General features: G+C 39.4%; 3 protein-coding genes across 3 annotated transcripts; 2 read left to right on the top strand and 1 right to left on the bottom strand.

The window, feature by feature from the left end:
* Positions 1-4049: 4049 nt before the first annotated feature.
* LOC120275285 (LRR receptor-like serine/threonine-protein kinase EFR) lies at positions 4050-5129 on the top strand. The gene has a single exon (XM_039281821.1). It carries the CDS (start codon positions 4050-4052, stop codon positions 5127-5129), a length of 1080 nt encoding a protein of 359 aa, XP_039137755.1.
* A 55-nt stretch (positions 5130-5184) lies between these two features.
* LOC120275276 (receptor kinase-like protein Xa21) lies at positions 5185-8503 on the top strand. The gene is made up of 3 exons (XM_039281811.1): positions 5185-6480; positions 7773-8028; positions 8124-8503. Exons 1-3 carry the CDS (start codon positions 5185-5187, stop codon positions 8501-8503), a joined length of 1932 nt encoding a protein of 643 aa, XP_039137745.1.
* A 4296-nt stretch (positions 8504-12799) lies between these two features.
* Positions 12800-15905, bottom strand: LOC120275268 (putative receptor-like protein kinase At3g47110). Its single transcript, XM_039281799.1, has 2 exons — positions 13382-15905; positions 12800-13287 (listed from the first exon to the last, which is right to left on the bottom strand). The coding sequence occupies exons 1-2, from the start codon at positions 15903-15905 to the stop codon at positions 12899-12901; spliced, it is 2913 nt and encodes a 970-aa protein (XP_039137733.1). The 3' UTR covers positions 12800-12898.
* Positions 15906-23099: the final 7194 nt, after the last annotated feature.

Genomic DNA, 23099 nt, shown 5'->3' with positions numbered 1-23099 from the left:
GAAAAAGTTTTTCATTTTTTTTAAATTTTTTTTTAAAAAAAGATAAATTATATAACTTAATAATATTTTAAATAAATTTATCTAGACCAGTGAACAGATCCCGCGGCGTTTTGATGGTAAGATTCAATTCCACGTAGCGCTATTTATAATTTTAAAATAACTTTTCTTTTAAAAATTTAAAAGAAAAGTGTTTCCTTTTCTTTTAAATTTTTTTAAAAATAGATAAATTATATAACTTGATAATATTTTAAATAAATTTATCCAGATCAGTGAAAAGATTCCGCGATGTTTTGATGGTAAGATTCAATTCCACGTAGCGCTAAGATTCAATTCCACTAGCGCTGTTTATAATTTTAATAATTTTTAAAAAAATTTCCATGGAAAAGGTGACTTTTTTCAGGGAAAATTGATGCAATCAAACAACAAATGAGGTTTTTTCCATAGAAAATATTTCATTTTCCGTGGAAAATAAGAGTAATCAAACAACAAAATTTGAATATTTCCATAGAAAATTTTCTAGCTAGAAAATAATGCCAATCAAACGACTATTTTTTTATTTTTCCATGTAAAATTTTTCCATTGAAAAATTTTCCATAGAAAAATTTTCTTTTTCAACCCATTTTTCCATGTTGCCAATCAAACATAGCCTTATATTATTTGTATCTCTTTTTTTACTACAGTCATGTATGCTATGTGTTTGTGTGTTTTTTTCTCGTGTCATTGTTTTGTTTTTGCTATTTTTATAATAAATTAGTGATTTGTTTATTATATATATATCAATGTGTCAATGTGTTTTTTTTTTCCAAGTTTGTATTAGTTTCTCATTTTATGCAAGACATTGCTAAAGTGGATCACCTTGTCTTAGATCTGGGATTTTTTTCTGTAGTTGTTTCATCTTCCCTGCCTTACCACGGACTCTTGATGAGATCTAGTGTTGGTGGAGGTCTTGGATATCTCTTGCGAAAAGAGATATGGTGGACCTTCTTGTTAAGGATATCATTTGGTGTATTTTGGCTAGAATGAAATGATCGTATCTTTAATACATGTACATCTTCTCTAATTAAGATTATTGCGAAGATTGATCATTTGCTTCTTTCTTGGTTATCTACAGTTTCTGGCCCTAGAAGAGAGTAACTTGAGGATTCTATTTCTCATGTCCGTCGCTATTTGGATTTGTTGGAATCCATTGAAATTAATGCCGGTAATCTTGAGACCGGTAAGGGGAATCAGATTCAACCAAAGGGCTAGCTATTCACACTTTCTTTTTCTCCATGCAGTGGGAGATGTTTTACGCCATCGTTTATCTTTCTATAGTTTGTTGTTTTTTATTATCCTTGTCCACGCCTAGTGAATCTTATGTACCTGTCTCATTTTGATTAATGAATGTGGTTTATCTATCTTTTCAAAAAAAAAATGAGGATGAATTTTACAGCTTTCATCATCCAATAAATTACTTATGTCAAAATATTTAAAGTAAGAAGTCATATTTACTATATTATTATGATTTGAAGTAGAAGACCATAAGTGGTGGTAGGTTAAAAGCATTACGATTGGTATATAAAACTAACAATTTATTCTTCTTCAAAGAGTGTCTTCTTTTCTTAAAGAAAGACTCATTCATTGTTTACTTTTATTGAGAAGCAATCAAAATAACAACTATTAAACAAGTCTTCTCCAAGTCATTGTAAAATTATATTTTACATGATTAAAATACATTGAAACTATTGTAAAGAAAAGGCTATATGATATAAATAATTTGCTAGAAAGATGAGATGGTACAATTTTTTATTTATATAAAAAGGATAAGGCACCATTTTCACCCATAATTGTGTTTATGAAATCATACAAACTTAATAAGGGTATCACTTGCTCTTCTGTCTGGTGGCGGATTGCATTTGGCATTTTTCACTCAAGTGTTTAGACTCTCTGATTTGTTGAGATCCTTGCATGAATTTTGAGGTATTTGGCGAAACCAAATTCCGCATCTTCTTAGAAAAACAGGGGATCTTTTAGTCAGGATTATAACATGAAATATTTGATTAAAAGAATGCTTGTATTTTTCATAATAAATTCTCTACATGTTTTTCAATTATTGTTTAAAATTTACTCCCGGGCAATGGAAAAAAGTGAAAATTACTGTTTAGTACTGTTTAAAATTCTTTTATAACATGTATTCTTATTGATTAAAATTTACTGTACATCCGGGTTACAGTACTGTTTGTATTCATATAAAAAGGACGCTTGTCGTCTATTATTCTAAAAAAAAAAAAATTATTGTTAAAATTATTTATATGTTTCCATAATAGATTGTAGTAGTCCTTGAAACTAAAAAGTGAGATTAGATGACTTATAACAAAAGATAGTTTGGAGTTTTTGAGACATCACTGAAAATCAGGTGATAATGAAAAAAAAGGACGGCATAGTTGGGAACACTCTTGTCAAGATAACGCTTTTTAGTTCCATTACCTTGGGCCCAGGAGTTTCATCTTTTGTCACTCCTCTCTCCCTCCTATCACTATAACTGTCATGTGGTAATATTGTTTTTGTCCTCTCCTTGTTATTGTATTTTCTTATTTTTCACATTTAATGGATTATTGTTGTTGTTTCCAATTTTGTTTATGTATTTTCCATACTTTTTAAGAATGAATGTGGTTTATTTATTTGTTTTTATAAAAAAAATCGATAGAAAAAGAAAAAAGGTTTAAAAATGAACGTGGTTTATTTATTTGTTTATGTATTTTCCGTACTTTTTAAGAATGGTATGCTGGACAATTGCTCAAAGATCTCTGGCCAACACTTTTCTCTGATTGTACATCTCCATGGATAAATATCAGACAATTCATCCAACATATTAATAATCTAGAGATTCTCTTTCACTCTGCTTCCCCTGATTTTTTTATCCTCTTTTTTAGAGATCATTCCTGATTGTTCTTATAATCAGGAGGATATCTACTCCCGGGCAATAGAAAAAAGTGAAAATTTCATAGTCAAATCCTTTTATAAATTCCTTATTGATGGTGGAATGCGCAGCCCGCATTACTCTCAATTCTGGAAGATCCGCTGCCCTAGCAAAATAACTCTTTTTTGCTGGCTTGCTGGGGAAGATAAAATCCTCACTCTTACAAATCTTTTCAAGAAAGGGTGCAACATTCAAAACTCCACAGATACCTGTGTTCTATGTCACAAAGCCTCTGAAAAGCTTAACCATCTTTTTCTTGATTGTAATTTTTCCAAACATCTTTGGGCATTTTTCTCATAAGTCCTTGGTTTTAACCTTTCTCCACATTCAATTCTCACACTTTGGACTACTTGGATTCCATCTCTTATCCCTCAACACCGAATTCTCTGGGATCTCATCTCCCAAGCAATCTTATGGAATATCTGGATTGAACGAAATACTCGTATTTTCCATTTGACTACCTTATCGTTTTACAATATTTTTATTAAAACTGCTAATATGCTTCTCTCTTGGTTTTCAATGGCTGCCGATAGTCAACAACCATCTTTTAATGAAGCTTCCCAGAAAATTAAGCGCTCTCTTAATTTCTTAAGCGCTAGAGTCTCAAATCAAGCTGGAGACTTGGACCCTGATCTTGCGCAGGCATAGTTGTTTCTTTTGTTGGTTTGGGCAGGCCTGAGGGACCAGACGGTGTCTTTCGCATTCCCAGCTTTTTTCTCTTCGTAATTTTTTTTTTATGTTGTTCTTAGTTATTTTCCTCACTTCTGGTGAGAGATTTTATCTTTTGCTCCATGTTGCTCTTTTTATTCAATAAACTTGTCGTTTATCCATATTTATTTCAAAAAAAAAATGTGGAGAAGTTGTACTTGAATTACATAGTATAGAAGTTGAAATAGAGCTGTGAATTATCATACATCGTAGTTGGTGATATTGAGGTCAAGGATGGAAATCAATTCTCTCTGTTTTCTTCTATTAGTTTCATGTTCCAAGAAAGATTCTTGTTGAGCCTTTTTCCACAACTATAAATGTACCCATCGGCTACATATGATTTACAAACACCACCTAAACAAGCACCAACAACACTACCAACATGAATTTCCCATTTATTCATAGCTTCGCTACTTTTCTTCTCATCTTCTCTGCATCCCAAGCAATCCAATCATCTTCTTTTAACATCCAAACTGATAAAGAAGCTTTACTATCACTGAAAGCTCTCATCACTGATCCCACAAGTTCACTATCTTCATGGAATGAGACCACAACAGTCTGCAAATGGCATGGAGTCTCCTGCAACAGAGCACAGCAGAGAGTCTCTGGGCTAGACTTGCAAGGCCTTGGACTGCAAGGCTCCATAAGTCCTCATATTAGCAACCTATCCTCTCTCACCTTCCTAAATCTTCAAGACAACCAACTCTCTGGTACCATTCCTTCTCAACTTGGCTCTCTCTCCTCTTTAAACATCCTCAACATAAGCTCCAACCTCATCAATGGCCTCATCCCACAAACCATACTCAACTGCCATGAACTCACTGTCCTTGATTTGTCTAACAACCTCATCACAGGCAGTATCCCTCAAAACCTTGAGTCACTGTCAAAGCTTCAAATCATGAAGTTAGGACAGAATAGGTTAAATGGAGTTATCCCAAATTCCATAGGAAACATTTCATCTCTTACCTTTCTTGACTTGGGCACCAACACACTCACTGGTTCCATACCAAATGAGTTGGGACTTCTCCACAAACTGAAACACTTGGAACTGTCAATAAACAATCTCACTGGCAGTGTCCCCCCATCATTGTACAATGTTTCATCACTTGTTTTATTTGCTCTTCAATCCAACCACTTGCATGGTGACATCCCTGCTGATGTTGGTTTTAGACTTCCAAATCTCTTGTTTTTCCACTTCTCTTTCAATGAATTCACTGGTAAAATATCACCTTCACTTCACAATGTCACCAAGATACAAAGCATCAGAATGTCTTATAATTTTCTTGTTGGCTCTGTGCCTCCAGGACTAAACATGCTGTCTGAGCTCACCATGTATAAAATTGGCCACAATAGACTTGTTTCCACTGATACTACATCACCTGATCATAGCCTCCATCTTATCTCCTCCTTGACAAACAGCTCTAAGCTTGAATTCCTTGCTATTGGTGGAAACCCTTTTTGAAGGAGTGATCCCAGACTCTGTGGGCAATTTGTCCACCAGTCTTTCCAAATTATACATGGATGGGAATCATATCTTTGGTAGCATACCAAAATCTGTAGGTCAACTTACAAGCTTGACATCGCTCAACATCAACCACAACTTGATCTCTAGTGAAATCCCAGCAGAGTTCAGTAGACTCAGTAAACTTCAAATCCTGCTTCTGGCGGGGAACCAGATTCAAGGCCCAATTCCAGCAGTGCTTGGTAATCTAAGCGAAATCACGGTGCTTGATTTGTCGGGTAATATTCTTGGACGAAGTATACCAGCCACTTTTGCTAATTACCAGAGATTGCAATCACTTGATCTATCAAACAACAAATTCAATGGAAGTATTCCAAAAGAGATCTTTTCCATTTCTAGTCTCAGCTCTCTACTGAATCTTTCAAGGAACCAACTTTCAGGCCGTTTGCCAGAGGAGATTGAAAGAATGGAGAATGTTGTCATTGTTGATCTTTCCGATAACTTGTTATCTGGTGATATTCCTGAATCCATTGGAAAGTGTCATAGCTTGCAAGTTTTTTCCATGTCCAACAACTCATTCACAGGGTTTATACCTGAACAAATCTCCAATTTGAAAGGTTTGCAGAGTCTTGACCTTTCTTCCAACCAACTCTCAGGGATTATTCCTAGTGATCTCGGTAAACTTGGAGGTCTCCAATTCTTGAACCTCTCATTCAATGATCTCCAAGGAGTGATACCAAATGAAGGCATCTTTAAAAATGCTTCTTCTGTTCATCTCCAAGGAAACAGTAAGCTTTGCAATTTATCTTCACCTAATTGGTGCCAACAAAGTAGCAAAGGTGGAGGGAAGAAGAATACTTCACGTCTCATTGTTCTGTTTGTTGTAATTTTTTTTGTGACCTGCAGCATGCTTGTACTTGTAGTATGGTTAGTGTTTTTCAGGAAGGGAAGAAGAAGAAACCATGGACAAGTTATCTCTTCACATACAAACTCATTCAAGGGTCAACACCCTCTGATTTCCTATGAAGAGCTTCTCCGAGCAACCGAAAACTTCAGTTCAAGCAATCTCATAGGCACCGGAAGCTCGGCCTCTGTTTTTAAAGGTGTTCTTACTAATGGCGTGGCAGTTGCCATCAAAGTCTTGAATCTCGGAATCCATGGCGCTGCCAAGAGCTTCCTGGCCGAATGCGAAGCTCTGAAGAACGCAAAGCATCGAAATCTAGTGAAGTTGGTGACATCATGCACCAGTATAGACTTTGAGAACAGAGACTTCATTGCATTAGTTTATGAGTTCATGAGTGGTGGAAGCTTGGAGGATCTCATTCATGGATCAGGAGACCTCACCATACTTGTGTAATGATTGTAAATGAACTAACCTCTTTAGTCCCACATCGGCTATGAGATGGACTCTTTGTGTGCATATAAGTGGTGAGCATCCTTCACTAATAGACCGATCTTTTGGTGACACGCTCTCCTCACCACTTGTATGCATAACATTGGTGCTTTCATTGAGAGTCGATGTGGGGCACTGACTGTCGAGTTCGGTCGGGTGCTGGCCCAGCGAGGGTTCGACCAAGGAGGGTTCGACCAGTGGTGGGTCGCTGCACGGGGTCAGGTGAAGTGCCCACGAGGTGAAATCTGTTGGTCGGGACACCCAGATAACCCGGGACTGACGAGGCGTCGGTGTCTTGATCGGTGGGGTAATGTAATGATTGTAAAATGAACTAACCTCTTTAGTCCCACACCCGGCTATGAGATGGACTCTTTGTGTGCATATAAGTGGTGAGCATCCTTCACTAATAGACCGATCTTTTGGTGACACGCTCTCCTCACCACTTGTACAACAGTGGTGAGCACCAATGTTGCACACAGTGGGGGACCCACAACCCCAAAAGACCGGCCTGATAGGGTGGGGTTGCCCCCCACATATATGCACATGGACTCCCCCTCAATTAGGCGATGTGGGACTAAACCGGGTTTGCAACATTGCTCCCGATCGCACCCGGCGTCCTCGCTCGGATCGTGCACGCTAACTCAACGACACTTCACTCAGCAGCGCTTCACTCAGGGCACTTCACTCAGGTTTGTCCCTGGTCAGAACCCTCCCTGGTCAGCCCCTCTCGGTCGGAACCCTCCAGCTGGTCGGCCCCTCACCCGAGTCCCCACACCACCGCTCTCAGCGAAAGCACCATTTTTATTCCAAATGTAATGCACACAAGTGGTGAGGAGGCGTGTCACCAAAGAGCCGGGTCTAGTGGTGAAGGATGCTCACCACTTATATGCACACAAGGAGTCCATCTCATAGCCGATGTGGGACTAAAGGGGTTAGTTCATTTGCAATCATTACATTACCCCACCGATCAAAACACTGACGCCCTCGTCAGTCCGGGTAATCTGGGCACCGGACTCTGGGACCCACCAGGGTTTTCACCCGCTCCGCGCTTAACCCGCTCCGCGAACCCGCCCAGACATGACGTGGACCAGGCCCAACCGTGTCCCACACCGGCTCTCAACGAAAGCACCAATGTAATGCACACAAGTGGTGAGGAGAGCGTGTCACCAAAAGACCGGTCTAGTGGTGAAGGATGCTCACCACTTATATGCACACAAGGAGTCCATCTCATAGCCGATGTGGGACTAAAGGGGTTAGTTCATTTGCAATCATTACAACTTGATAGGTTGAACATTGCCATGGATGTAGCTAGTGCAGTAGATTATCTACACAATGACTGCCAACCTCCAGTAGTGCACTGTGACCTGAAGCCAAGCAATGTATTGTTGGATGAAGAGATGAATATTGCAAAGGTTGGAGACTTTGGATTGGCAAAGTTGACGGTTGATCAGGAGCCAAGCTCTTCTACCAAATGGATCAAAGGTTCCATTGGATACATACCTCCTGGTAATTAAAGAATATACTCATATAATTAAATAGGGGTACATAATCATTAATCATTATATTTTAATTAATTGAATTTCTTTACGTATCATGAGCAGAGTATGGCTATGGAGGAAGAGCATCAACCAGAGGAGATGTTTATAGTTATGGAGTGATGTTACTTGAGCTTCTCACAGGGAAGAGACCAACCAATGAGGCCTTTCAACAGAGCTTGAGTTTAGAGAAATGGGTACGCATGGCATTCCCTGATAGAATCATGGAGGTAATGGACCCTAAACTTGGTACCAGCTATGAACTGACAACTAATGGAGAGTTGATGATAAGCTCAGAGAAGCAGGAAGGGTGCATGATCTCCATGGTTAGTGTTGGGTTGGCATGTGCCACGGACTCACCTGAAGCTCGTGTTGGCATTAGAGATGTCATCGAACAACTCAAAGTCATCAAGAATACTCTCATGAACCCAGACCTTGATTTCTAACTAGTGTAACCGGGTTCACACAGTGTAATGCACGGAGTTATGCCTTCTATTTTGGTAATAAATGAGGTTAAATAATTATTTTTTGTCGGGGTCACTGTAGCAAAATTATTGTTTATGTTGTTGTGGTAATTTACTGTTTATGCATACGGTCTTTAAACGATCTACATGCCGGCTATATGATTTAGTGCAAACTCTCAAAAAATCTATACATCCTCTATGCCGACCGTATGACACTCGTATAACTTAGGCAAAACTCTCTGTCTATATGGTCTCCATATGCCCTTTATATACCCATATAACATCCCAAATACCTCTCATATGCTCATATGACACCCATATGCATCCTAAACAATTCCATGCGATCTCTACAAAGACTCAAGACCCTCCTAGGTCAAATACAACCCTTAAGAGTGCGATTACAACTCCTCTTTGCGACCTTAAATGAGTTAATGTTTACAAAAGATGACAAATATGTATACAACCATGCAAGACACCAATTTTAACATGGAAACCCTTCAAATCGAGAGAAAAACCACGGGACTCCTTAGAGTCTATCACAAAAAAGCATGTTGGTTCTTTTTTATTTTAATAAGAAGAGAAATTAAATATTAAGTCTCCCATTATAAAATGAATTCCTCTATGAACTACTTCAAATTAGAGACATTCTACAATTTCCCTGGCTAGTAAAACTATCCTGATTAATTCTTCGGTGATGTCTATTCCCCTATACTATCTTTTTGTTTATCCCATTCCTGATTCTATTGTGAAAGGTATTTCTAAAATTGCTAGATAATTTTTTTTGTCTAGAGGGTGGTAATAGAAAGGGCATCTGCTCTGTTAATTGAAATGATATTACGACTGATCGCACTGAGCGGGGTCTTTCCATTGGAAATCTTAAGTTTTGTAAATTCTCCTTGATGGCTAAGAATGTTTTTAATTATCTTAACTTTCATGATGTTTTTTTGGATTGAGATTCTTTATCAAAAGTATGGCAAAACAACTAAAGATATTAATCTTTTCTTTGGCTGAATTCTTTCCATCTCTCTAATACCTCTTTCTTATTTGACCCTTGGTATTTTCAAGTTCCTCTTGCTTTTAAACCTATCTTTTTAAATATGGATTTGAACTCATTGCACACCTCGGATTTAATTTGATTCTTATTGGGTGTAATCGATCGAGTTCGAGCTGAGAAACAAGCTACTTGAGCTTGGGCTCTGTTGAAAACTTGTTGCTCAATACTCGGCTCAAACTCAATTAAGTTTTGTTTTCATAACTCAAGCTCAACTCGATATATAATCGAGCTACTCGAGCTCGCTCAATTAAGCTCAAAAAAAGCTAATAAACTCGGTTTAATCATAAATATTGTTACACTCGAACTTGAGCTCGAGCTCAAAACGCAATTATATATATAACAAACTAATATATAGTGTATATATATATATATAAACACAAATACAAATACTCGATTAAGCACGCAAGCACTCGAGTCAAAGTATTAAAATCCATGAACTCGGCTAGCTTGACTACTTGAGCTACTCGAGTTAGACTGGACCATAAGCGAGTCGAGTTAGAGCTTTCCCCGAATCAAACTCGAGTAGCTTGCAAGTAGTAGTGTATCATTTACACCCCTAAATGGGACCTTCAATCTCTTCATCTAGTCTTTGTTGAGCATTTGAATTTTATGGTTTTAGAGCATAGCAATATAGATCTTGAAGGGGTTGATCACTGGGTTTGGTTCCCAAAAGCTCAAAGTAATAGAATCCCTTCCATGATCTATTCTCATTTCAACTACAATGCTATCCTTTGTGAACCTTGGTGTGGTTGGAACAATCTTTGGCGCGTCAAGGTTGCTCCAAGAGTAAAGCATTTTATATGGCTGATGCTTAAAGGCAAAATCAAAATTTATGATTATCTTTTCTCTTTAAATATGGGGCCCTAATCTTCTTGTGTGTTTTGTGATCTTGAAAATGAGACAGATGAATATCTATTTAATTATTGCGCTAAATCTCAGCTTGTCTGGGCTCTAGTAAGTGATATTGTGGGAAAGTGTTTGTCTTTCCCTCATGGTTTTACTTCTGCCATTTGGCTTCACTCCTCCCAGGGCTGTTTATCTCCTTTTCGTAAAGCAATCAGTGCAGCCTCTGCTTGATTTTCTTAAGGCAATCAGATTCTTTTTCTTAAAACAATTTTTCTTCCTTTGATGGCCCTTTTATTTTTTCTGCAATTGCTTGGACTGAAGCCTCTGAAGGTGTTCAGAAGATAAAGCGCTCCTTAAACTTTTTGCGCTCCAGATCTGCTGACTTCACCGACGATATGACATCCAACTCGACTCAGGAGTAATTCGCTACCGCTGTCTCTGAGCTGGCCTCTGTCTCATGATGGTTGACTTCGCCGGCTTCAGATTTCCCTGCCTTTTTTCTTTTCTTTTTTCTCAGCTCCTTATTTTCCTCATCTCTGGTGAGGATAACTGTTTACTTTTTCCTCTATTTGTTCTGCTTGTTATTTTCTCACTTGTACTTTATTTTCCCAGTTTCTTTCTTCATTAATAAATTCGTGGTTTATCCACTTTATTAAAAAAAAAAAAAAGAGCTAGTTGATGAAGGTGCCGACTTCTTTGTCTCAAACTCAAAATTTTCTATCCTTTTGGGGGGTAGCAGTCATATACCAGTGAACTTAGGCCTGGATACATAAGCTAAAGCCTTAATTGTGGCACTTAATTCCATTAGCAACAATAATGTCTCTATTCAACATATTTTTCTTTCTTACTCAGATATTCTTGTTGCTATAAATGCTAGGACTTGTTAGAATGCTTGAAGATCTGACTCTTGGATTAACACTATTCGTAATCTCCTTGCTTCAGTTGGTGATCCTAAGATTCATACTATCCCCAGATGTTGGATGGGTGCTGCTACTAAACTAGCCATGCATGGTTCCAGCTTGCACACTATCACTTTGTTCCAACAAGGCCAAGATCTTCCTAGATAGATCATAAAAACCTATTTGCTTTCCCTTTTGTTCTTTTAGTTGTATCTGTCTTTCTGCATTTGTTCGTTCTTTTGGTGAACTTTGCTTTTCATCAATAAATTAGCTTCCAAGCCCTTTTTATAAAAATAAAATAATAAAATAATAATAATATATATATATATATATATATATTACTTTTCATTTATTACATCAAACCATTTCTTTCTTCTTTACTGAGCAATAGAGAAATGAATTTTTTTTTTTTTTGATAAAAGTGGATAAACCACAAATTTATTGAAAATAAAACATTGCGAAAAAGTACAGTAGAAGTACAGAAACTCTCACCAGAGGTGAGGCATAAGTACTACAAGATACATAACAAGGAAAACAAAGAACGAGAAGATAAAACAGCTATGAAGACGAAAGCCACCAACAGGGGGTACAGGTCAACAGAGTTGACAGAGAAGAACTCTACTCTAGAGCAGGATTAGGATCTGAATCGCCAAAAATGTTGGATTCCCTTGCGCTGATGAAGTTGATTGAGCGCTTGATTTTCTGAGTAGCCACAGCCAAAAACTGCTGTTGGTTAACATCGGTCGCTGAAAACCAGGAAAGTAGCATATTAGCAATTTTAACCATTAAAGAGTGAGCAGGTGCTGCAGACAATTGAAAAATGCGATTGTTACGCTCTAGTCAAATATTCCAAATAATAGCTCTAACACAAAGGTCCCAAAGAGGTTGGCATTGAGGTTGAATGGAAGTGATCCAAGTGGTCCAAATCTTCGAAATGGACGTTGGAATGGAGTGTATTTCAAAAATTTGTGAGAAAAAAAGGACCGGATACGTGAAGTGTATCACTGAGTCTATGAAAAGATGTTCTATTGTCTCAGAGGCTCTATGGCAAAGTACGCAAGTATCTGTTGTATTTTTGTAAGTTGCAACCTTTTTTTGAAGAGATTTGTAAGGGTGAGGATTTTATCTTCCCAAGCAAGCCGTGAGAATAGGGTGATTTATTGTTGGGCATCTAATTTTTCCGGAATCGCTTATAAAGTGGACGATGAATCCCTCCATCGATAATAAACTTGTAAAAAAGATTTTTACCGAGAAGGTTCCACTTTTATTCAGAGGCCAAGTGTAAATGTCTTCTAGTCCACTTGAGCAATCAGGGATTATTTCCAACAGAGAAGTAAATTCATCAGAATTACTGTTGAAGAAGAGATTTTCAGGGGAGTATACTTGTTCGGTAATCTGACGAACCGTAATCCTTCAATAAATTTATTCAGAGAAATGGATTTTGACAACCATACAATTTTAATATCATGAAACCACAAACATAGGAGTACTCTATAAAGCAGTAAAACTAAGACTGCAACATACATGCTTCATATTCTTGTATTTTCATATATCCTTCACCCGTCACAGGACCCCTAATTAGACCACGTTAAAATCAACCTCTGGCTTCATAAGATTGTCCTTGATGTCCTTGAGTTGTTGGATGACATCTCTCATGCCAATGCGAGCTTCAGGTGAGTCCGTGGCGCATGCCAACCCAACCCTAACCATGGAGATCACACACCCTTCCTGCTTCTCTGTGCTTATCATCAACCCTCCATTAGTTATCAGTTCATAGCTGGTAACAAGTTTAGGGTCCATGACCTCCATGATTCTATCAGGGAATGCCATGCGTACCCATTTCTCTAAACTCAAGCCCTGTTGAAAGACTTCATTGGTTGGTCTCTTCCCTGTTAGAAGCTCAAGTAACATGACTCCATAACTATAAACATCTCCTCTGGTTGATGCTCTTACTCCGTACCCATACTCTGCTCATGATACATAAAGAAAATTCAATAAGTTAGAACATAATGATTAATGATTATTTATTGTTATTTAATTATGATTATACTCTTTGATTACCAGGAGGTATGTATCCGATAGAACCTTTGATCCAATTGGTAGAAGAACTTGGCTCCTGATCAACCATCAACTTTGCCAATCCAAAGTCTCCAACCTTTGCAATATTCATGTCTTCATCCAACAATACATTGCATGGCTTCAGGTCACAGTGCACCACTGGAGGTTGGCAGTCATTATGTAGATAATCTACTGCGCTAGTTACATCCATGGCAATGTTCAACCTGTCAAGTATGCTTAGCTCTCTTGCTCCATGAATGAGATCCTCCAAGCTTCCACCACTCATGAACTCATAAACTAATGCAATGAAGTCTCTGTTCTCAAAGTCTATACTGGAGCAAGATGTTATCAATTTCACTAGATTCCGATGCTTTGCGTTCTTCAGAGCTTCGCATTCGGCCAGGAAGCTCCTGGCAGCTCCATGAGTTGCGAGATTCAATACTTTGATGGCGATCGTCATGCCATCACCAAGAACACCTTTAAAGACAGAGCCAAAGCTTCCAGTGCCTATAAGATTGCTGGTGCTGAAGTTTTCAGTTGACCGAAAAAGCTCTTCATAGGAAATCAGAGGGTGTAGGCCATTGAATATGTTTGTGTTTGAGTTCGAGTTTGCAGAGACTTTTGCTGTATTTTTTCTTCTTGTTGTTCTAATAAACACTATCCATGCCACAATCACAAGAACAAAGACAGCGACACAAATTGCAACAAGAATGATGATGAGATGTGAAGTACTTATCTTCTTTCCATGTTTTGTGCTTTGCTGCTGGCACCAGTTTGATGAAGATGAACTGCAAAGCTTACTATTTCCTTGGAGATGAATACGAGACGCATTTTTAAAAATGCCTTCATTTGGTATCACTCCTTGAAGATCATTGAATGAGAGGTTCAAGAATTGGAGACCTCCAAGTTTTCCGAGATCACTAGGAATACTCCCTGAGAGTTGGTTGGAAGAAAGGTCAAGACTCTGTAAACCTTTCAAATTGGAGATTTGCTCAGGTATAAACCCTGTGAATGAGTTGTTGGACATGGAAAGAACTTGCAAGCTACGACAATTCCCCACGGATTTAGGAATATCACCAGATAACAAATTATCGGAAAAATCAATGGCGACAACATTCTCCAATCCCCCTATCTCTTCTGGCAGAGGGCCTGAAAGTAGGTTCCTTGAAAGATTCAGTAAGGAGCTGAGACTGGAAATGGAAAAGATCTCTGTTGGAATACTTCCATTCAGTTTATTGTTAGAAAGGTCTAGTGATTGCAGACTTTGGTAGTTGGAAAAAGTAGAAGGTATTGTTCCTGCAAGACTGTTATCAGACAAATCAAGATTGATGAGTTTGGTTAGGCTACCGAGAGCTGCTGGAATCGAGCCTTGGATTTGGTTTCCAGACAACAACAGCTTCTGAAGTTTACTGAGTTTGCTGATCTCTTCTGGGATTTCACCAGAAATCGAGTTCTGGCTCACGTTCAGTAATGTCAAGCTTGTGAGTTGACCTATTGATTTTGGTATGCTACCAAAGATATGATTCTCACCCATGTATAAACTTGAAAGTCTGGTGGACAAATTACCCACAGTGTCTGGGATCACCCCTTCAAAAAAATTGTCATCAAAGGCAAGGAATGCAAGCTTGGAACTGTTTGTCAAGGAGGTGATAAGATCCAGGCCATTAGCTTCGGTGGAAACAAGTCTATTGTAGCCAATGTTATACATGGTGAGCTCGGAGAGCATGTTCAGTCCTGGAGGAACTGTGCCATCAAGAAAGTTATGGGACATTCTGATGCTTTGGATCTTTGTGACATTGTGAAGTGAAGGTGGTAACGGACCGGTGAATTCATTGAAGCAGAAGTGAAAGAGAATGAGATTTGGAAGAGTAAAACCAACATCAGCAGGGATCTGACCATGCAAATTGTTTGATGCTAGAGCAAAGAAAACAAGTGAAGAAATATTGTATAAAGATGGAGGGACTGTTCCAATGAGGTTGTTTATGGAGAGTTCCAGGTGTTGAAGTTTGTGGAGATGTCCCAACTCATTTGGTATGGAACCAGTGAGTGTGTTGGTGCCCAAGTCTAGAAAGGTAAGAGATGAAATGTTTCCTATGGAATTTGGGATAACTCCATTTAACCTATTCTGTCCTAACTTCATGATTTGAAGCTTTGACAGTGACTCAAGATTTTCAGGGATACTTCCTGTGATGAGGTTGTTAGACAAATCAAGGACAGTGAGTTCATGGCAGTTGAGTATGGTTTGTGGGATAAGGCCATTGATGAGGTTGGAGCTTATGTTAAGGATGTTTAAAGAGGAGAGAGAGCCAAGTTGAGAAGGAATGGTACCAGAGAGTTGGTTGTCTTGAAGATTTAGGAAGGTGAGAAAGGATAGGTTGCCAATTTGAGGACTTATTGAACCTTGCAGTCCAAGGCCTTGCAGGTCTAGTCCAGAGACTCTCTGCTGTGCTCTGTTACAGGAGACTCCATGCCATTTGCAAAACTGTTGTGGTTTCATTCCATGAAGATAGTGAACTTGTGGGATCATTGATGAGAGCTTTCAGTGATAGTAAAGCTTCTTGATCAGTTTGGATGTTTAAAGAAGATGATTGGATTGCTTGGGATGCAAAAAGAAGAAGAAGGAAAGTGGCAAAGTGATGAACAAGTGGGAAACTCATGTTGGCTGTGTTGTTTAATTGAGCATTTCAAGAAAGTAATGTTGAAGCATCAAATTCATTTGCCATAAATCCTCTTTACATCTATGACCGATTCAAGAGAAAAAAATGTTTCTGCATCTAATTCACTTTTTTTAAAAATAAAAAACATGATTCAGTGAAACAATAATTCACTCACTCCACAAATCCTATTTTTAATTCTATGACCAATTCAAGAGAGAAAATAATGTGTCAAGTGTCTAATTCATAACTTTATTCACAATGTATTTTGAAAGAATATATAAGAATGTTGATGCGCATAGCTTATTTGACAAGTGTGCTGTCAGATGGATGTGTAATAGAAAAAAAAATGAGGATGGAAAGATTATTTTACAATGTATTGAACATTCATTCTAATGAATCCAATGATTTGTGCATATTTTAGAAAATAAATGTGTAGTGGATTTATTTGACTTGACGAAAACTAAGTTCAAGTCAATTGTGCACAACCAGTTTTGGTGGGAAACGTGATTGAATTTTTTGAATTTTTAATATTTGTGCAGTCAAGAGCAGCCTTTCAGATGGTGAGTAGATGAGATGGAAGCCCAGCAATTGATTGCGATTGTGATTCTGCTGTCTGACTCTTTTATGTTCTCGTATTGTAGAGTGATTTCATTTTAACTTTCAACAAGGATATTAATTATGTTGTAGTTTATCATCATTCTAATAATTTTATTGTGTGTTTTATTTTCTTGTTGTTTAGAGAAAAAGTAGATAAACCATGATTTATTGAAAAAGTGAGAACATGGACAACTGGGAGGGTTACATCAGGAAGAAAAGGGGAGGAGGAGAAGAAACGTGTCGGTCACTAGAAATAGACCAGACCTACCAACACATGGGGAAAGAAAGACAAAAAAAGAGGACGAAGTAGCCTGAAAACTGTCACATCATCTCGCCATTAAATGAGTAGTTCGTCAAGACTGCTAGCCAGAAGGGGCTGGATGCCTGCTAAAGTGAGGCTCCGTTTGATCTTTGGGACTACCTCTTCCAAAGAGATCCTGATCAGGTCTAAGGCTGCATGAATCCAGGAAAGAAGCAGCTGGTTAGTTTTGCAAATTAAAAGGGGAAAATCTAAAGCCATAAAATTAAAAATCTGATTGTTGAGCTCAAGCTAGATGACCCAGCATATGGCTCGAATAAGGAGGTTTTCCAAAGGCTTAGGGCAAAGATTTCCCTTGATCACCTAGTCGGACCAAGCCGTAGGAAGGGTGTTGAAAGGCGTTGTTGCATTGAAAATTGCCCTGTAATGTGCCCATATACGCGCAAAAACTGGGCAGGTAACGAGGAGGTGATCCACCTTTTCCAGCACTGATTGGGAGAGAACACAAGTAAGGGGTGGATATATTGTGATATCTATGCTTGATGAGATTATCCAGTGTAAGGATCGTATTATGTAGCACTATCTAGAAGAATAGTTTGATTTTTTTGAGGGGGCATTGTTCGGTCCATAGTTATCTACTTTGCGAACATCGGAGTCCTCCATCGTTCAAGAAGGTGTAGAAGGATTTTACCGAAAAACCACTTGATCCCATTTCCAAACCTTTTTATGATGCGGTATCGGTGGCAAGTTCTCACTCTCAAATACCGATAATCTTTGGAGGAGGTTGGCTATAGAGATAAGTGGTTCTTGCTAGTGTGTAAAGAGACCCGAGCACCTGTCCTTAATGGGCGTAATTTCATATCATCTATCCATCCAGAATGAAGTACTCCTTCCATTGTTGATGAAGGAGTCTATGCTTGCAAGAAAAGTTGGTCTGCATTTAAGGATGCCTTTCCAAAATAAGGATGTTCTTCTTGGACTCACATGAAGGATGTTCCATCACCATTTTCCCAGAAGGACATGATTGAAATCTAACAGGTTCAGGACACCCCAACTCCTCTGGTTTTGATTTTGCAAATTTGCGCCCAAGCCACTAGATGACATTTGGGTTTAACAAGATCACGTCCACTCCAAAAGAAATCTCATCGAATACCGTCAATTTTTCGCCTCACCCATTTCAATAGTTCAAATACTGTCATCCAATAAGGCGGGATAAAGGAGAAAACATAATTGAAAAGGGTGAGACAACCACCTAGCAATAAGAACTGGGATTTCCAGGATGCCAACTGAGCATTTATTGTCTATGTGAGGTGGAGTCAATCTTGGCGTCTTGGATTTTGTCCTGAGATTGGCACTCCTAAGCAGGTCACTAGGAGAAAGCTAGTTACACAATTGAGAGTTCGCGACTCATCTTCAGTCAGTGTCTTCCTCGGCGTAGTTGAGTATAGGCAGCTTTTATGAAAATTTACAGTAAATCTTGAGAGACCTTCGAAGAGCAAAAAAATAAGTTTCATGACCTTTAGGTATTCAATCCCTCCAGTAGTGATGAGGAGCAGGTCATCTGCATATTATAGATGGCGCATTCTTTCGAGATGACCCGATGGGAGCCCCATTAAGACTCCAGCCGTAATTGCGTGGTTACATATTGAGCTAAGAACATCTGCTACTAAGACAAATAAAAAAGGAGATTAAGGGTTCCCTTGTCTTAAACCACGCTTATACCAAATGTATCCAGGACATCCATCGTCTCCCGAAGCCCCTTGATTAAAGAATATCCAAAAAGAAATCTTAGTCCACCATATCGAAAGCTTTTGCAAAGTCAACTTTAAGAATGTGACCCTCTAAGTTTCGTCGCTGAATACTAAAGATCAGTTCTTCTATCGTCATAATGTTATCGGCAATGCACCTTCCCTTTTATAAAAAGCCGATTGGTAGTTGTCCACTAAGGAGTTGATGACTCTACTTAGGCCCCCGTGTTGTTGATCAAGACTATGGCACTAATTGAATCCCCACCCATTTTTTCTCTTGTTCCTGCTTGGTTTTGTAATCGTTATCCACTTCTGGTGGATAGAGTGCTCTCATAGTGTTTTGTTTGGGTTGTGGTCTTCTCCTTTTGCATGGGCTCTCTCTCAATTGTTGTTATTGTCTTTGAGTCTTGTAGTCTTTATTTCTCTTTCCTATAATATATTGTGGGTTATCCTTTTTTAAAAAAAATAATTAATTAACTCAGTCATATATTACATTAAAACAATATCATTCATCTTTACAGAGCAACAGAGAAATGGATGTTTGTTTTTTTATATCCAGTTAGTGGTAAAACCTACTTTCATGAATATGGGAATCCAGTTTGAAAACCTTGTTATTCAAGATTTTGTGAATGAAAATTCACAAAATTCTATCAACATTGACGCTTGCAAAGATTTTTTTTTGTTTTTTTTTTGTTTGAAGAGCATTGTGACTGGGACAGATTGAGTTGTTGGACCTAGAGCGAAAGTGACATGAACTTCTGGGTTTAGTCCCCAACTAGTCCTATGACCTCCATTGTGACTGGAACTTACTTCTCCAGAGTCAAAGCGTCCTCTTCCACCTCCTCACCCCTCTTGCCATGGCAAGCAGGGGCCAAATCCCCCAGTCCACTACCACTCATCCCTCCCCACCTTCTTGGGCTCAAATCGCTTCCAAAGCCACCCCCCTTCAAGCGTCCTCCCCTCTGCACAATCCCGCAATCCTCAACAAACTTAAGGAAACTACTTCTGAGTTCATCAAGCTAGATCCTGATACTCTAAACAGAGCCCGTCTACGCTTCCAACACTCACTCTTCGGGAAATTCTTCGGGAAACCCCCTTTGTTTGAACAAGTGAAAACCATACTGTTAAAAAAATAGGAGAAAATTGGAGAAATCCTGATTTCGGATCTTCCAAATGGTTTTATCCTTATTACGTCTGCTGATAATCTCATTCTGCGACGCCTTCTCATCGAAGGACCTTGGACCATTAATGGTATTATTCTTCAACTGTCTCCTTGGCGCCTTACTTTTGAACCCTACGTTCACCAAAGCTTACTACTGACAGCAATTTGGCTCCAGTGCATAACCTACCTATCGAATTCTGGAGCGGGGATACCCTTGAGACTATTACTGGACACCTTGGAAACCTTCTGAAAATTGACGAGCTTACTCTTTCCCTTACTCGAACCAAGTACGCCAGAGTTTGCCTTGAACTTGATCTCTCCAAACCTCTTTGTAAGGGCTTCTGGCTTGGAGACGACCATCATCGTGTGTTCATTATAGTTCAGTATGAACGTCTTCCAACCTTTTGTTACTCTTGCGGAGTTATTGGCCATGGTTCTAATTCTTGTAGCCGGGTTCCAGCAACCGGGAGGGCAAAAGCCTTTCAGCCCTCTCGTGTTACACGAGAGAAGGAGGTTAGGCCGGAAACCCTACCCATGGATGCTGGAACTAGTGCTATGAACTCTGCTCTACCCTCCAATGCTAATAGCGATGTTACCCCAACAACCTCTGAGTGTCCTGAGATTGACACTGATTTTGGCCCTTGGCTTCTCGTGACTCGCCGGCGTGGCCCTTCCCGTTCCCGTGGCGGTGGTGCCCGCACCCCTAACGAGAACGATGGATCGGCGACCGTCCCGAAAAGCGATGACCGCTCATCCCAGAGGTTTCTCCGGGTCATAGCATGCGTGGCGGCTTACGTGGGCGGGTCGGCGGGCGACGTCCCGCTCCTCTAGTCACCTCGCCCACTTCCCCATGCATTGAATTCTCATGCTCACCCTCGACAATCCTGTCTCTGCCGACCCGTCCGTTGTCCTGCCAGTTGTGTCTTGGAACTCTGAGAAGCACCACGCCTTTGCTTCTCGGGACTCCACCCAACACACCGATTTGTCTACTTCTGTCATTTCAAAAGACTTAGTGGAGGTTTCTCATCCTATCGCGACACCCTTGAAGTCCCATCCCAAAGCAAGTGAGCCGTTGGATCGTCGGCACTCTTCCCCACCCCCTGTCCTTTTGACTTCTCTTGCAGAAAATCCTCCTCTCAAGACACTCAACCCTAATCTAGAACACTCTTTGCTTGTCTCTCAAGTTACCGCTGCACTGGAAGATGGCTCCATGGAAGAGGATTCTGATCAGGAAGATGGTAACTCAGATGACTCTGATGCCCAGATGTCTGAAGAGGATGAGCCCGATGATCATATGACCTTGGACCAGTATCAAGAAGAAGCCCGTCGAGTCGCTCTCATACGCAAGGGCTCTCTCTTAGATGTGGAGTCTCTTAAGAAAGGAAGATTGGAACTGGGGGAACCCAGTCACCCTTGATTTCTCGCTTCTTCTTTCCCATTTTGGGTGTCTCTATTCTTATCACTTGTTTATGATGAGATATAATAAGATTTGTTGTTGGAATTGCAGGGGTCTCTCTTCCTGAAAACCACGGCCCGAATATTTCGTCTTCTCCGTCAGAAAGAGCTTGCCTTACTCTGCTTAGTGGAAACCAGAGCTAACCCTACTCGCGTTGGTAAGTTCTGTTCGAAACTCCCCAAGTCTTGGGATTGGGCTACTATTCTCGTCGAGGGCTTTTTCTGGAGGCATTTTGGTCTGCTGGAAAAAAAGTCTAGGTATTGTGACTCCTATTGCTTACTCTCGTCGAGTTCTTCATCTAGTGATCTCCTCTAATTCTTTATCCAAAGTTATTATTTCTGTTGTTTATAATTCTAATCGAGTTTCCTCTCAGTGTGCGGTTTGGAACGAGCTTTCAAAAATTTCGTCTTTTCGCTTCCCTTGGTTAATTATTGGTGATTTCAACTCTATTTTATTTCCGAATGAACACAAAGGGGGTCGCTTTTACTACTATTCCCGTAAAAGTTGCTTTTTCCAGTGGTTTTTATTAATGATAACAACCTTTTTGATCTCAATTTCATCGGGTCCCCTTTTTACTTGGTGTAACAATCAACAGGGTTTAGCACGTCGTTGGGCCCGGCTTGATCGTTGTATTGTTAATCTCGATTGGATTTCTTATTTTAAAAAATATTCTCTTTCTCATCTCTCCCGAAGCTTTTCTGATCATGCTCCTCTCGTTTTGTCGGTTTCTTTACACGATTCTACTAAGCACTATTTGTTCGAGTTTGATAATTTTTTTGGTTGGATTTTTTTCGGGTGCCATAATTCTGTGAGAGATGCTCTTCGGTCCCCTGCTCACGGTAACCCCCTTCATGTCCTAACGCACTTATTATCCTGCATTAGATTCAAGCTTAATATTTGGAAAAGATCTGGTGTTAACTCTTTAGAACAAGCTCTTATTCAGACTGAATCTAATATCTCTTATTTAGAAAGCAGGGATGGGTCTATTGCTTCCCAATCTTCCCTGTCAATTGAATATGCCAGACTTGCTGCAATTCAGCGTCAAATCTCTATTAAGTGGGCTCAGCGGGCTCGTCTCCTTTGGGTTTCTGATGGAGATAAAAATACGCATTTCTTCCACAATTCTGCTCGCATCCATTCTCACCACAATTTCATTTCTCATGTTATGGACTCCAATGGTACTACCTTTTCTGTTCATGAGAGTATAGAGCTTGCCTTCATGAACTTCTATTCCAACCTTTGGACTGATAGTGAAGTCAATGATCAAGATAATTTTTATGATATATTGAACGCTCTGCCTGATGATCTCCCTACTGTTTCCCCTGAGTTTGGGACTCTTCTCATTAAGGAAGTCACTAAAGAAGAAGTCTTCTTGCTTTACTCGATCTTCCCTCAGGTAAGTCTCCTGGCCCGGATGGTTTCAATACTGAATTCTTTCGTTTTTTCTGGGATGATGTTGGAGATTATATTGTCGATGCTATTAAATTTTTCCTCCATTTTTCCCATCTCCCTCCTTCTTGGGGTAGAACTTTTATTACTCTTGTTCCCAAAAAAGCCTAATCCTAGGATGGTCTCTGATTTTCGGCCCATTTCGCTGTGCAATGTTTGCTATAAGATTCTATCTAAGCTTCTCTCAAATAGACTCAAGCCTGTTCTCCCTATGTTAGTAGGTCGAGAGCAAGCTGGGTTTATTTCGGATCGAGGAGCTTTTGATAACACCATTGCTGTCCAGGAGATAGTTCATTCTCTTGAAACTGATCGTATTAGCCCCCCTAGGATGATTGTTAAACTTGATATTGAGAAAGCTTATGACACTATTAATTGGAGTGCAATTCTTGCAAC

Source organism: Dioscorea cayenensis, chromosome 2 (genome assembly GCF_009730915.1).
Source record: "Dioscorea cayenensis subsp. rotundata cultivar TDr96_F1 chromosome 2, TDr96_F1_v2_PseudoChromosome.rev07_lg8_w22 25.fasta, whole genome shotgun sequence".
In the NCBI taxonomy this organism is placed as follows: domain Eukaryota; kingdom Viridiplantae; phylum Streptophyta; class Magnoliopsida; order Dioscoreales; family Dioscoreaceae; genus Dioscorea; species Dioscorea cayenensis.
Note: the sequence above shows the minus strand (reverse complement) of the source record. Positions and strands in the feature narration are given on the sequence as shown.

What these genes read in the sequence shown, in the direction of transcription:
- LOC120275285 (XM_039281821.1), top strand. Translation starts at nt 4,050, where the DNA reads ATGAATTTCCCATTTATTCATAGCTTCGCTACTTTTCTTCTCATCTTC.
- LOC120275276 (XM_039281811.1), top strand. Translation starts at nt 5,185, where the DNA reads ATGGATGGGAATCATATCTTTGGTAGCATACCAAAATCTGTAGGTCAA. An exon ending in CAGGAGACCTCACCATACTT is followed by an intron (nt 6,481 to 7,772) that starts GTGTAATGATTG and finishes GTGGGACTAAAG; the next exon opens with GGGTTAGTTCATTTGCAATC. An exon ending in CATTGGATACATACCTCCTG is followed by an intron (nt 8,029 to 8,123) that starts GTAATTAAAGAA and finishes TATCATGAGCAG; the next exon opens with AGTATGGCTATGGAGGAAGA.
- LOC120275268 (XM_039281799.1), bottom strand. Translation starts at nt 15,905, where the DNA reads ATGATCCCACAAGTTCACTATCTTCATGGAATGAAACCACAACAGTTT. An exon ending in TATCGGATACATACCTCCTG is followed by an intron (nt 13,288 to 13,381) that starts GTAATCAAAGAG and finishes TATCATGAGCAG; the next exon opens with AGTATGGGTACGGAGTAAGA.